General features: G+C 38.9%; 1 protein-coding gene across 1 annotated transcript in view; it reads left to right on the top strand.

The window, feature by feature from the left end:
• The first annotated feature begins 2,360 nt into the window (after positions 1 to 2,360).
• The window catches only part of astn1 (astrotactin 1), a 163,258-nt gene continuing 151,083 nt past the window's right edge, over positions 2,361 to 14,535 (top strand). Inside the window, exon 1 of the mRNA XM_030773550.1 lies at positions 2,361 to 2,649. Coding sequence (XP_030629410.1) covers positions 2,361 to 2,649 — 289 coding nt within the window. The remainder of the gene's footprint in view (positions 2,650 to 14,535) is intronic.

Raw genomic sequence — 14,535 nt, 5'->3', positions numbered from 1 at the left:
CATTGGCCCAAGCCTCTTTTAACCACAAGCACAAGAATGACAGTCAGAGAACCTGCCAACAGTCGTAGAACGAATTGAGCCCGAACATAACAATTTGTTGTCGTTTTCAGTGAAGTGTTGATAAAACCCTAATGTTAGTCAGTCATATTATCTTTGAGAAAAAAAAAAGAAAAGAACTGCATCAGAGTAGCAATACAAAGCTCCAGGCACAACAATATCATTTCATAAACACGACTTTAAATTCACATGATGTTAGTTATTGTTGATTAAAGGCTCTACTTGTGTTTCAGCTTCGTTATATTCATTTAATGCCTCATTTCACTCTCATGAGGATACTAAAAGAGAACAAAGAAAGTCTGAAGAATAATATTTCCATTATCAGTAATTGCCGCGAATTGGATGACATAAAACCACATGCATGTGGGTAATGCATGTATTTTTGTGATGGAGAGATGGTATTCATCTGCTTATATATTCTCCTCCTGGCTCAGCTGTTGCTAAAGGACATGGGTAGGCGTCATATTTGGTTGGTTTTCAAGGAAAACTTCGGTAGGGTGACAGGTGCTCAAATTCGTGAGCAACAAACAGACCTACTAAAATGGGTGTCATCGCCATCTACATGGAGTTCCATCATGACACGGATACAAAGAAGTTGCAATCTGAATATTCATGTAGGCTATTATTAGAGATATGACGCAGCACAAATTCTATGAGCAAAATCAGGTCTGTTCTGCGATCCATTGAAACAAACGTTTCTAAACGGTTTCTAACTCTTCCTTCCTGCGCTGTTTAGTTATGATGTTTTTTTTATTCAGGCAATTTTCAAGCATACATGCTGTTTATTTATTTATTTATTTATTTTAAAAGTACATTTACCCAAACCTTAGTCCTCAGGGAACAGAAATTTTGTTATCCTTTGAATACAACTAAAAAGGTATAGAGCAACTTCTCCAAAAAAAAAAAAAAATTCCATTTCCTTATTGTCCTCGCAACGCTCACTCCTGGGATACTGCTCATGGACAAGCAGTGTACTATAAACAGTAATAACGCGCCAAGTATTGAGAAAAAAAGAGCTAAGAATGAGAGTGATACAACAGGCATTGGGCTGACACACTGGCCATGTGTCTATGTGTGTGTGTGTGTGTGTATGTGTGTGTGTGTGTGTGTCCTACTGTCCACAAAGTTCAATTATGGAACAGGTCAAAGCTGAAATGAGTGCAGTGCCCTTTCATCACAAAAGTGCTTCACAGTTTGCTAAAGCCTTGCTTTAGCGCTGGAAGAAGCTCAAGATTACACAGGGAGATCATTCTTTTAAGGCAGACTCAGCTGTTTTCTTTTTTCTTTTTTTCTCTCTAGTCTTGCACCTGCCATTTGCCACAGCAGATGCAGTTAGCGTTTCTGTGCTTTGCTTACTCTTTTCTGTTATCAGAACATCAGACGACGTTATCCATGGTGATGTTACAACAAGGATTTGTTCATTTGGATGAAAATATCAATGCTTGAGTCTCATGAAATTGTTACTCTGTACCACTTCAGTCTTTGAAGTTAAGTAGGTAAAAGTGTCATTGGAATCCACTGTAAGTTCTAGGACACTGCATTTACAGTGTTTCAATGCTGTACAAAGAATAGAGAAAATTGTAATTATGAAAATTTGGACTGGGAGTAAAAATAACTGATATTTAAGACTGAGCTTATATATATATATATATATATATATATATATATATATATATATATATATATATATATATATATACATATATATATACACACACACACACACAAACACACACACAAACAGACAGGCCCACCAAACATACATTTCATAGATCAGGGTAATGGATTTCAGTAAAACATCCTGTTACAGTGGTGTGGGGATCATTGGGTCGACTGTACATATACACACAAAAAATAAGTAAATTAAATATGAAACGATTTCTTTGAAGCAGTATATGTAATAGGTAAACGGTCATGTTTAAATCTGTGGTGAGAGATATTCTGAATATATATATTGTGCCCGTGCATATTCGTGCCCACTGCAACAAGAAATCGCTCCTAATGGCTTGATGTGGACAATTCAAATAACGGCTTGCTGATGCTGCGCAGTTCCGCTTCTCTCGCTATAAGCCCTCTGCTAAGCTTCGTTATAATGGTAAAAAAATGATATCTTTTCCTCTGACGAAACATATGGGGATTTGAACGCCACGTTAGGTATTTATCTAGCCTCAAACGACAAACCCGGAAATTTCTGCTTTGCAAGCGCATTTCTCTGCTCCTCTTCCTCCTGCAGCCCGAGTACAACTGACTACTCCAGCCTCGCATTGAAAAGCGGATTCGAAACTGCCGTGGTGTCGGACAAGATGGGTCCACACTCGTGTTTTCTAGTGGGGATTTTGTGGATTTTTGCCATAAATCCCCCTGATGTACATGGGTTAAATGCCGACGAGGACCAGTCTCAAGATATGGAGTGCAAAATGAAAAGCGTCACAGTCTCTGCGTTGCCGTTTTTGAGAGAAAACGACCTGAGCATCATGCACAGTCCGTCGGCCTCCGAGCCGAAGCTTCTCTTCTCCGTCAGGAATGATTTTCCGGGCGAGATTGTGGTTGTTGACGACCTAGAAAACACCGAACTTCCATTCTTTGTGCTGGGTGAGTTGAGCTATCGCAAATCACGCATCCGTTATTGATCGCATAAATCTAATTTTGAAATGAATGCAATTTATTCAGAAATTAATGTAAACGTAGGCCCACACCCGGGTTCCAAACGGTCCCGTCCTCTTTAAACCATATAGGATTGAAATGCTGTGGGGCCTGGCTAATATGTAGCCTGCTAATGTAAGCTACTGTTGTCTAAATGTTTAACAGCGGGTACAAGCGTACATAATATCGCAGGCTGCTGGAGCTTTGTGTTAAAACAGTTTTTAGCTAAAGACAAAAGACTTTAAGCTCAAATTCTAATCAAGTGTATTAGTTAGGACTGCTTGCTAAATGAGGGATGACACTAAACACAAATGTTTATCTGCTCACAAAGTTAGTCATGAATGTGTTCTAATTTTGCGTATGCCGTTGGCTTCAGGCTGTTTTTTTTCGATTAATTTTCAAATAAACTGGGGTTGCACTGATTCTGACACTTTAAACACAGATCAAAATGATGCTAACAACTTTTGTAACCTACCTCAACTTCACATTCTTAACAACTTGACACAAAGGGCAATTCTTTATTATTTAATGGCATTCAAGTTTCTTAAGTGTTTTGCAAGCACATTTAAACATGGTTATGCAAACTTCCTATTTACGCACAAAAAAGGTAAAAAAACAAAAAAAAGTAAAAACAATGCTGTGGTTTGTGACTTTTGTTGGATTGCTCCTCTGAAAACCCAAACACAACAGGTCATTTCTGACCATTCTTACTTTATTTAGTGTTTATTCAGCACACGTTAATCTTGTATTATTCCATTTTTAATTGCAGAATGCAACAACACAGAGGTTATTAGCTGTAACCGTAGTGACACATTACAAATGTCTCTGTCGTCGTTGCTGTAGAGGCGGGTTATGGATTCTTCCTGTGGCCGCCTGTTTGATACAACAGAAAGGCCCCAGACCGAAGACACTGGCCGCTGTCCATGGTGCTGATATCTTCTAGAACAGTGCCTGCCTGCCTGCCTTCCAGCCATTCATAGTACGGCTGTAAATGAATGATCTTTAGAGAACGAACTCTTTTACAAGTCACTGCAAGGCAGTCAGTGCAGGCAACACGTGCGTCAGATTTGGAGTTTGTGGTCGGGTTTGGGTGAGGGTGGGGTGGTCTTTGCGAGACAGGCGGTGCTAGCTGGCTTTCGGCGGGGACTGGTGTTGATATCTTCTTGAGAAGGGGGTGACAGATGTGTTGGGCCTTGCTGTTTTGCTTTATGGTGTCACGGCGGTGACAGCCGCGCCATGTTGACTCACACATTACAGAATGAGTCTGAACGAGTCTGAGAGAGGGAGGAGATGGAAAAGAGTAATTTGTCTTGTGAAAGAGGGAGACCGGCTGATTTCTGATCTCTGCCGAAAATTTTCTTCATACTTTGCTCGTTATTTTGGCCCATAATTTGGATATTTTTGCACGTAGTTATTATTATTGTTATTTTTTTTCCCCCGGAAATCTTGACTAATGAACTGATTCTACAACCATTTCCCCCTGTTGTATCCCATCCTCTTTTGAACATATACTTCTGTTCTGATCCTGGTTGGTTCCACAACTTAGTTTAAAACCTTTTTTTGTAACTACTTTTAATACTGCTGTGAGTTTGAGAATGATATATATGTAGTAGCACTGCATGTCTGTAGTTTAAAGGTTCAGTGGTTTTCGCTCAATTAAAATGAATGAAATATATATATTTTTTTCATTTGCACACAAAACGAACAATGAATAAATGAGTAAAGGTGACATATGGGATTGGAAATACTGTTCTTTTCACTGTTTTGTGTGAACTTGATGATCTCAGCTAAACGTTTTCCACAGGCAGTTTGAAATCTCTGCCTATAGCAAGATGGATATCTGACACCATAACACGGGCAGTTAAGTCCAGAGATAATTTATTATTGAATCAAGTCAGGAAAAATTCGGCACAACTGGAGCCACTAATTAGTATGTGACGCAATGCCCGTGCTCTTTTTGCAAGTTAAGGGTGAACTGCTAAACCAGGATTTTCACGACAGTCCACCCAAAGGAGTTGAGTATAATTTGATGGACTGCATGCAAATATGTACAGTTAAATATGAATGTATCAGGGCCTGCATATTTATAGGCAGAAGAGTCCCAGGAGTAAAAAAAGAAAGAGTGTCAACATGCATATTTAACTAGAGTTTTGGTTTGTTTACAATGTCTATGTGTAATTGCATTTTTTATTTCATACAGATGGCAGGATGGTACATTTTAATATCTAAATTTGATCTACTTAACTCTGAAGACTGCTAATGACACAATTTTTATAACTTTGATGTAAAAAAAAGTTGAAAACACTCAGTTGTTTTTTTTTTTTTCTTCTAATGTTCCCCAGTGTACATCTTTCTCGCCTCTTTAAACTTCTGTTTAAATTTCATAAAAGATGCACAGACCATTAGTGTGGCCAAAACATGAGTCCTACAGTGGAAAATCCAGAAGCATTCCAATGCATCATATACTCCCAGCTGCAAGGCTGATATCCAAGTTGCTGTTTAATTACTGTCATTTCAAACACGCTTTTGTCTCTCTCTTTTTTTTATGATGGGAAAAAAAAAAACATTCTCGTGATGCCCAAGTACTGTTTTTTTGTATTGTTGTTATTCCCCATTGAGAGTTATGATATTCTGACAAAAAACTAAGAAACAAAACAAAACAAAAAAAAACAACACAAATGCACCAGATCATTAGATAATAGATCACATAAGTTAGATTTATGATCCTGGCACAAAACTGTCGGTTAGTAAGAAAAGTAAGACCATGTAGAAGGCTGTTTAGACAGCCACACTGTCAACACATTAGCTCTGAAATGATTTTCTGTATGTAACACTGTCATTATGCTGAGTGACAATTCACATTTTTTTTCTCCTTTTTTTTCTTTACAAAATTACACGAGGAAGATATTGTTGTCTCCAGCTGTGATCATGCAACTGCAATCATTTTCATTTCCTTTCATAAACCATTTCACTCTGAAAAAAAAACAAAAAAAAACAACAACAAAAAAGCAACAAGATGGCATTGACATTTCAGTATAAGTGAATGTTTGTTTTGGAAGTGAGATTGGATTATCTTCTCTTTAAATCTACTGAAATTTGTTCCAATGATGCTGAACTATTAAAGAGATATATGAACAATCAGATCATCCTCACTACTAGGACCCGTCTGTCAAAAAAAGTCCTCAGCTTTAATGCAGTTTAATGTTTTGAATTGCATAAGAGTGATGGCAGCTGATATTGGCCCTAAGTTCTATCAGTTTGAAATGACTTTGCCCTTTCCCAAAGTGTGTAAGAATTCAAAGAAGTCTTTTCGGTTCAAATTCATTTGAACAATGTAGCTTTTTTTTTTTTTTCCTAATTCGGTCCAAAGTAGCCACATCTCTCTTATATCAGGACTTTTCTCATATTTTTAAGGAGTTTCACTCTTTTCTTTTCTTTTTTTTTGTTGCATCTCATTTGCGCTGTGGCAGTTTGAAAATCCAGTTCAGACAGGAATTTTAAATTTTGGGTGCTATTAAATAGAGATGGGTTTACGTACCTGCCTCTCTTAAGCCGTGCCTCCGTATTATCAAAGCAGTGTTTGCAAAGCAGGCACAAGTATTTGAACAAGCAAATTTTAATTGGGTATACTGCAGTAATTGGTTCAATACAGGTCACTCACATTCAGCTCTCTCTCTCTCTCTCTCTCTCCCTCTCTCAGACACGCACACACACACACACACACACACACACACACACAATTGATTTGAGACACCATGGTATTCACAACATACTTGCCCTAAGGTACTAAAACAAGTATCAGAGAATTTTTTAGACTGTAAACCTAAATGATAGAGATGTGACATTCAATATTTTAGTGCTTTTCCATCTTTTACAGATTTTTAGTTGTGTTTTGCAGATTCTTATACTCACTGAGAATAACTCCCCGTCCATTTTCATCTTATACAGTAAGCACTGACAAAGATACAGTAAGAAAGGGAGAGAATAAAGATATTCTGTTTTCTGTTCCATATCTTTTTCTTTTCTTTTTTTTTTTGTCAGTGAATCCCTAGCCTCAAAGATGAGGCTCAGTTTGTGTATTTGTTAGGCAGTTTCTACAGAGAGAAAGGGAGAGAGAGAGAGAGAGAGAGCACAGGGAGATTGGATGACAGTGAATGGTTTCCATGGCAACAGGAGCTCGTGCTTAGACAGTGCCTTGAAGAGGGGGTGACGTTACCTTACTTTTCCACCCTTAGGAGGGAAGCGGGAGTACATCTGCAAATAATCTAGAGCAAACTCAATCCCAATATCCCCTGCAGCTTGTATTCTAAACAATCTGCCCCATAAATGAATTTGTATGTTTGAGAGGCAGACATGTTTGGCTCAAGTGCTAAAAAGCATTTTGGCTGGTGAAGAAAGAGAAGGAAAATGAAAGCTAATCATTAACATACCCCAAATGACAAGTCACATATTTGTGTCATTATGATTTTTTTTTTTTTTTGCCTGAATCACATGCTTTGTTTATAAGCTATCGGGCTCCGAAGTTATCACTGAAACTGGGGTAGGTATTTCACTAAATAAGATGTCTAAGACAAATAACCAGAGCCAAAAGTCAAGACTGCCCAATTAGGAATTTTCTTGAGCTCCTCTCCTATTGGTTAATGTGGAATTTTGGAGTTATTTTGCTAGCAGAGAAATCATATTATAACTGTAATTATAAAATACCCCTTAGAGTATCAACAACAACCACCACTAGCACCATCGCCTCCACCGCCACTAACAACAATACAAACAAAAATAACAAACAAAACACTAAATATTAAATAATAATATTTAAATAAGGATATAAAGAAGAACACCGCTCAGTCCCTTTTAAGAGAATTTGTTTGTTTGTTTTTTTTTCCAATTATGAGTCTCTCTGAGAATGTTCTCTGAGTTATTCTGTGGATGACGAGGTGGACATTTGTCATGATGCAAACTGAACTCGAAGGCACACAAAGACAGGAGACCGTGATAAGTATGTATGCTCACGTGCGCCAGTATGGGGCATGTGCAGGGCCGAGTCACTCAAGTTTGCTGAAGTTGGACAAACTTCCTCTGCGGAGAGAGAGAGAGCAGCCTGTGCATTAACAGTCTGCTCTGGTAATATATGACACTCCACGAGCTACTACCTGTGGAGAGTTTCTCAAGCAAACAGAAGGGAAAAAAAAAAAGTGAGAGAGATTGATCTTCAGTCTGTTGTAATCAGGAAAAAAGACGTTTCTACAACCCTTCAGATGCTTTCAGAGATCTCTTCAGAAACTTGAGACAGAGTAATTATGGTGAACATTTTATGTCTGAGTATGTCTAAGGGACTCTTGATATCTGAAAATTAAATGAAATCACCTGTGTTTTTGATTGTACATGCATGGTTAAAATACATGGTTGGTGTATACATGAAGGTAATTCTACTCAGCTAAGGATGAAAAGATGGCTGGATGATGAGAGAACTTTTGCTTTGGATCAAGCATGTTTCTTCAGGTTAAAATGTGTGGTGTGTCAAGCATTGTGCCAGAGTTTTGTCCAGTGCAGCTTTATTCTGTATTATTGCTCTGAGGAGAACAGGATGATTGAATGCTCTTCCTGAGAATGAGAAAACAGACCTATGGAATCAGCCGTATGCGTTTGCTGAAATGTGATGTGTTAATATGCCGCGGAGTCTGAGAAACTAGTTTACGACAAAGAGGGGGAGACTCTGAAATGTTAACAGACCCTGCGGCCACTCCGATGGTTGGAGAGATTTTTTTTTTTTTTCTTTTGTTCACAGGCCACGATGAATCATCTACTCTGAATCTCACCATCTTCACTTGGTACCCTTGACACTCTTCCCTTTTCGACCAAACTTCTCTCACGGAAGATGGAGACAATCATAATGAATTTCTGATGATGGAACATTTGCATAAATGGTGATGAAATCCTCGTCGGTGTGTAATGCTTTGTATTAGAGTGTCAAACCTCTTTAAAAACATGGCTGTCTTGGTTGCGCTGTCACGTCTTCACTGGCACCATGTGTCCCAGTTTTTGCTGGTTGCTTTTGAATAGTACTTTGAAAGGCCAGGTTTGGCATTTTTGCCCCTTTGTGTTCTCAGGTTTATGCAACTGTGTAGATGGGGATTTGATTTATTCCAGTGGCTGTGATAGCCGAGTTGATAGACGTTCCTATTAGCTTCTTCATTGCAGGAAACAATGGGAAGACATGCAGTGAAATATCAAATCTCGGCCTCATACATTCCCTTTGTGTCCTGCTAAGGTTGCTAATTGTTAAAATCTTAAAAAAAAAAAACCCCTCAGCTAAATCAAATTAAAAAAGAACGCATGAAGCATCATAGAGCCATTTTGAGATGGAAATATGATTTAATTAAATAGGGAAAGCTTTATTTTAAGAGTAGAGGAATTTCTTGAAATCTATTCAAGCACTTGAATATGAAACAAGTATTGAGGATTATGACTGTGCCATCTTTTTAAATGAGCGGAAATGTTGCTTTATTGGATGACACCTGTGATATGACAAGTCATTAAGAATTAAAAGAAAATGGTCACTAATGGAAAACAGTGTCTGCCTTGTAGCAATCAATTAAGGGATTTTACCATCAAGTAGTGTGCTGTAGGGTTTTTTTCTTGTCTATTCTTTATCAGTTGTCTAAATTGATTTTGGCATACCGTGTCTACAGACGCAAAGACTTATACTTTAGAAAATTGGCCAAGTGTCATATTAAATTGTGCTGCAAGGCAGGGACTTTGAACAAGTGCTCAGCTTTACGCCACACTGTGGACTGAACATTTGAAAAAAAAAAAAAGAAAGAAAGAAAGAAAGAAAGAAAGAAAAAGAGGAAAATGCTGGGAACTGCGTAATAGCCTGTGGCTGGGCCTGTACACTATCTAAAATTGAATATTGTGTGTCGGAGAGAGAGAGAGGCTCAGAGCGGGAACTTTTGAGTGACACTTCAGCTCACAGGGAAAGGAGTGACCCTATTTAATGCAAAAGCCTATCACTTTCCAAAAGATTCTCTCCTCTCCCTCTGTCTCTCCTTTCTCTCTCTCCCTCCTCTCTCTCTTTCTCTCTCTCTCTCTCTATCTGTCTATCTATCCATCTCTCTCTCTTCTCTACCTCTCGATTTCTTTCTCTCTCTCTCTTTGTCGCTCTCTCTCTCTCTCTCCCTTTCAAATGTGCTCATTTATGACTCACATCCCGTCTGTATGCTGATGCTGCAGTCTCTTAAAGGACACAGGTATGTCTTCCCCTGACTGAGTGCCCCTCCTTCCCTTCCCACCATTTCCATCTCTCTCCACTTAAGCCACTTTGAGAGCTGACAAAAGAAATCTTCCATATGGGATTTTTTTTTTTTTTTCTTTTCTCCCGGACGCGTTACTCTGCCGCTCGTGGAAATCCGGGGCTAATGAGATGACACTGCCGAGGCACTTGTCCGACCATGCAATGGACTCAGATAGCACTAAAAGGCTCAAAGTGCTAGTTAATAGACACTTCCACCATAGTACATTGGTGTGAGGTCGCTTTTGTGAAACATGCTATATGTTAGATGTACCTTGCTCTTTTATGTTCCGGCAACGATATCAAAATATGCCAGCGTCTTATAGTTAGAATGTGTTAAGAGATTTATGAAAAAAGAAAAGATATGTATCGGTTAGTTTAAGTTTAACTACCCCGGGAGGAATGATTTGTTGCGTGTGTTGAAGTAATGTTAGGAACTGACTAACATCTGTTAATCAGGGGAGCGTTTTTATAAGCTCCACTGTTAGATTGTATCAGTCGTGCTATAAACCCCAAAGGGTATTTAATTCAGCTGACAAAGACTCAGAATCTCCCATCTACACTACATCTGTATTTACAATACAGCTTAGTCAAGCCCCGGCTGGCAAGACTCCTACTATCTCTACACTAGTCACGTCAAACTGTTTTGGGATCAAAATCCCTCCAATATTCTTGTTTTCTTTTTTGTATTCATGCTTGAAAGGTCCCCCCCCCCCTCTTTTTTTTTTTGTTCCTGTTTTCCTGCTTGACCAAAAAAATGTCCCTGTATTTTGTTACAGAATTGATGTTGCCTGGCAATACATTACCTGGCAACATGGGTATCTAAAGCTTCAGTAAAGAATTCAGTAGATAATTCAGCCTGCATAACTTTAGCTTACCTTGGGGCTGCGATGCATTAAAGCCACACTTTACATTGACAGTAGGAGGAATACATTTGATCAGCAGATCTGTAGGCATAACTGCATTTGCAAAGATATACTCGAAAGACCTCTTTATTTAATGGAGCATAGCATATTGATTGACACACAGTATTGCTATACTGTAGGAGAAAGCAATAGGGGTGTGGCTACACAGGATGCGCGCCACCTAAATGCGTTTGCGCTGTTTTGCTTTTAAACGCTGATGTCCGTCAAGCACTTCAACTATTTTTAGGTGCTATATGTCTCAGATTTCCTTTGCTCCAGTTCTCTGTGTCGTGTCCAGAGAGTTGTGGAGCTGGAGCTCTATCAAAATGGACAGTGAAGGGTTGGGCTGAGGGTCTTGAGACCCAGAGGCATGTTTTCGTTTTGGGAGAGACCTGCTTTTCTGTTCATGCCAGAGGGCGGAGAGGAGAGTAGATGAAAAGGTGAATTTTTGTCCTTGAAGGTCAGGTCAAAACGAAAGCGTTTTCTCTTTCATTACCTTTTGTGTGATCTACTTTTATCTGAAGGCGTAAGGTCCCTTGCAGTTCCGTTCAGCTTTGAATTGCAGGTGTTTGCGTGAATAGAAAGCTGCCTACCGTTACTCTTCACACAATATGTACCATATGCTAATTATCTGCTGTGCACAGATGTTACTGTTCCCACTTTCAGTAGCTATATGGCCCAGTGTTTTTGGAGTAACAGTGTTGTTGTTGTTGTTGTTGCTGTAGATGTTGTTGTTGTGATTGTTGTTGTTTAGATTCATGCATTTTATCTTTTCTTGGCCTTCAATGACTGCACTACCACAAAGAGAGAGAGAGAGAGAGAGAGAGGGGATATAAAGATGTATTGATACACAGCTTTAGAATTATTGTCCTAATAGCAAAAAAGATCTCTCATAATGTAGGTTTTGATATTGTAAGAATAAATATATATCTTGTTTGACAAGGATGCTGTCTGAATGTATAAAGGAAGACAGTCCCTTTTGAAGGTTATAGAAGACAGGCCTTTTTAAAGGGTTCATTTCCTTGTCTAGTTTAGTAACTAAGTTGCCCTTTGTTCCAGTCTCTGACAGATGCAGACAGAGCAACTAAGTACTGGCAGAAACATGGCAGTGTGATATTATGCAGCCATTTCTATGGAGAGGAATGGTTTTCTGCAAGAAGTATAAAGGAGTATTATGTGTTACAAAGTACTGCTTGTGACCTTATGCCACATCGTAAACATGGTGAAGGACAGTGGCTAAGCTTCATCCTAGTCATTCTGCAAAGACAGCCATTGCAGGTGGAAAGCTTTGATGCTGATTAAAGGTCAGTGTTTTATTTCTAAAGCACAGAGGTACATTTCAGGCTCTTGCCCTGCACATAGACAGATATTTCAATTGGCACATAGATTCCAGAAAAAAAACCCCGTAGTGATTAAATCTCTTATAAACTCATCACTGCCTGAACACTGAGTAAATGACTTGAACTGATGATACAGACTACAAAAGTTGACCCTCTTAGCATATCTGTCATTGGCAGGGAACGCTAACACAGCCCATTTAATGTTGTGTCAGAACATAGGCAGGTGAGACATGGATCTGCTCTGTCCAATGAGTAATTTAATTTGCCAGAGGAGGTCTTTCGCTTTAATTGGGTTTTTGTCTCGAAACGTGACCTCACGAAGCTCTTATACATGAAAAGAACTTAACGTGCTTGAAGTTTGGTTACTGCCAAAGCTTAGAGGTTGACAGAGGTTGACAGTAGAGGTTGTCCCCCATCTACTCCAGACCCGAGGAGAACACATGTAATTGCTGACAGAAAGGTCAGCTGTTCAGCCATGTTTTCCGCTCTCAGGCATGTGTGCTTCTTACACATGTACCATGTCTTACCTAAATATCAGGATGTGACTGCAGGAAGCCCGGAATACCTGGTTCAAGTTGTACACGCTTGCTTTAAAGCCGGCAGGTAACAAAGACATGAAACATTCCTTTTGAGCTTAAAAAAGTCTGAAGGCTTAAAAGCTTCTTTGTTGTACATATTTAACACATATAACCACCTTCCTGTGTTTTGCCACAGGGAGAATATGAAGTTCATGGGACATTTCCTTTAAGAAAAAAGTACTTTGTGTTATACCAAATAATGGACTTGTACTTCACAATATATTATAGATAATGCTGTCAAATTTGGCAACGCAAAGTGTCATCTATGTTCTTGTAAGTCTGATTCAAATGTTAAAACACGAACATTTATCGTGCTACAGGTTTGCTGTATCAGCAGCAACGTAAAAAGTATGTATCAGTTTATGTTTTCAGACAAAGATGATTGATGGTATTAATCGTATCTATCTTTTAGTGCAGGGATAAACCAATCTGCGTAGTTATTTAATTTATTTTGACAAGTGTAGTTCTAACTCTTCTTTGGAACTGTGGGCAGGTAAACCACTTGATGGTTTTATTGCAAGAGGGCCTGTCAGAAGTGCTATATTTTGTCGCTATCAATCAATTTTGGAAAAAAAACCCCAAAAAAAACAAATCCTTCACAACGGCATACGTTTACGCATTGTTCAGAGCTATGTCAGATTTGAGGAATTTTTCTTAACTGCGTACATTTACATTTTGTTTAGCGCCGTGTGAGTGTTGGTGCTTTCTGGTGGTTTTGTTGAGGGGATTCATTTTACTCCATTATAAAAACGGTGAAATTCTTGGGGCAAAACTTAATGTGTACTGTTTATCAGACATTTTCTGCATGAAACTGTGTTTTGCTCAAACACTTCAGAGTCGTTATATCAACTTGATTTTTACATAGCGGTTAAAAGTTCATTTTCCCTGTGTTCATTTTGTTTACATTACATAATTTAGATGGTTCTTGCCGAGTTATTCAAGGCTCTAACTAACATTTCTCACAAAGTGCACTAATAACTTAGTAGAGTTGAGTATATTCTCTTTTTCTTGGGAGGGGGAGGTATTAGCGGATGTTTTAAGTAACTGCTCCAGCACCTGATGTCAAAATTCGCCAACAGCCACTGTTACCATCCATGAGCCCTAGTGCAGTTATACAGTGCATCAGCTCAAGTGTAGTCATACACTGAAATTCATTAAGCAGTGACTCCAGGAAAGTCTGGAAGTGACTCAGACGACGTGGACCGCGAAGTGCAGGATGCCTGCGGTGACTAATATGCCATCTTTGTATTAGCCTAGCAATGTTTGCACCAGTGTAGGAGTTGAAGGGTTCTGTGTCATAAACCAAGATTTTGAAAACTTTAAAAAAAAAAAAAATGAGGTTGAACATCATTATGTTGTTATGGTGATCTCCCACTCATGGACTGTTTGAGTTTTACTTTTTAATTTTTTTTTTTTTACTACTGCTACTAGCATACTGAGGGTTGTTTTTTCCCCATTCCTCTAGCTTGGAACCAAAGTCAGTTTAGTACATTTGTTAGTTTGTTTTTTTTTTAATGAAAAATATGCTCTAGCCTTGTAGCGATCTCCAGAAGCAGGCCAGTAAGCCCTCTGGTGAGTATAGAGCAATGGAAAAGCCCACCGGTGCCTGGGGTTAGATTAGCTTCCCTGGAGCTTGGAACGGCTTTTCACTGTAAATGTCACAGAGCCTCTCTCGGTATAAATTTGACTTCCCTTCCTTTGTTTTCTGTGTCCCAAACCCGGCT

This window comes from Chanos chanos, chromosome 5 (genome assembly GCF_902362185.1).
Source record: "Chanos chanos chromosome 5, fChaCha1.1, whole genome shotgun sequence".
Lineage (NCBI taxonomy): Eukaryota > Metazoa > Chordata > Actinopteri > Gonorynchiformes > Chanidae > Chanos > Chanos chanos.
The sequence above is the reverse complement of the archived record's forward strand: the minus strand, read 5'-3'. Positions and strand labels throughout refer to the sequence as shown.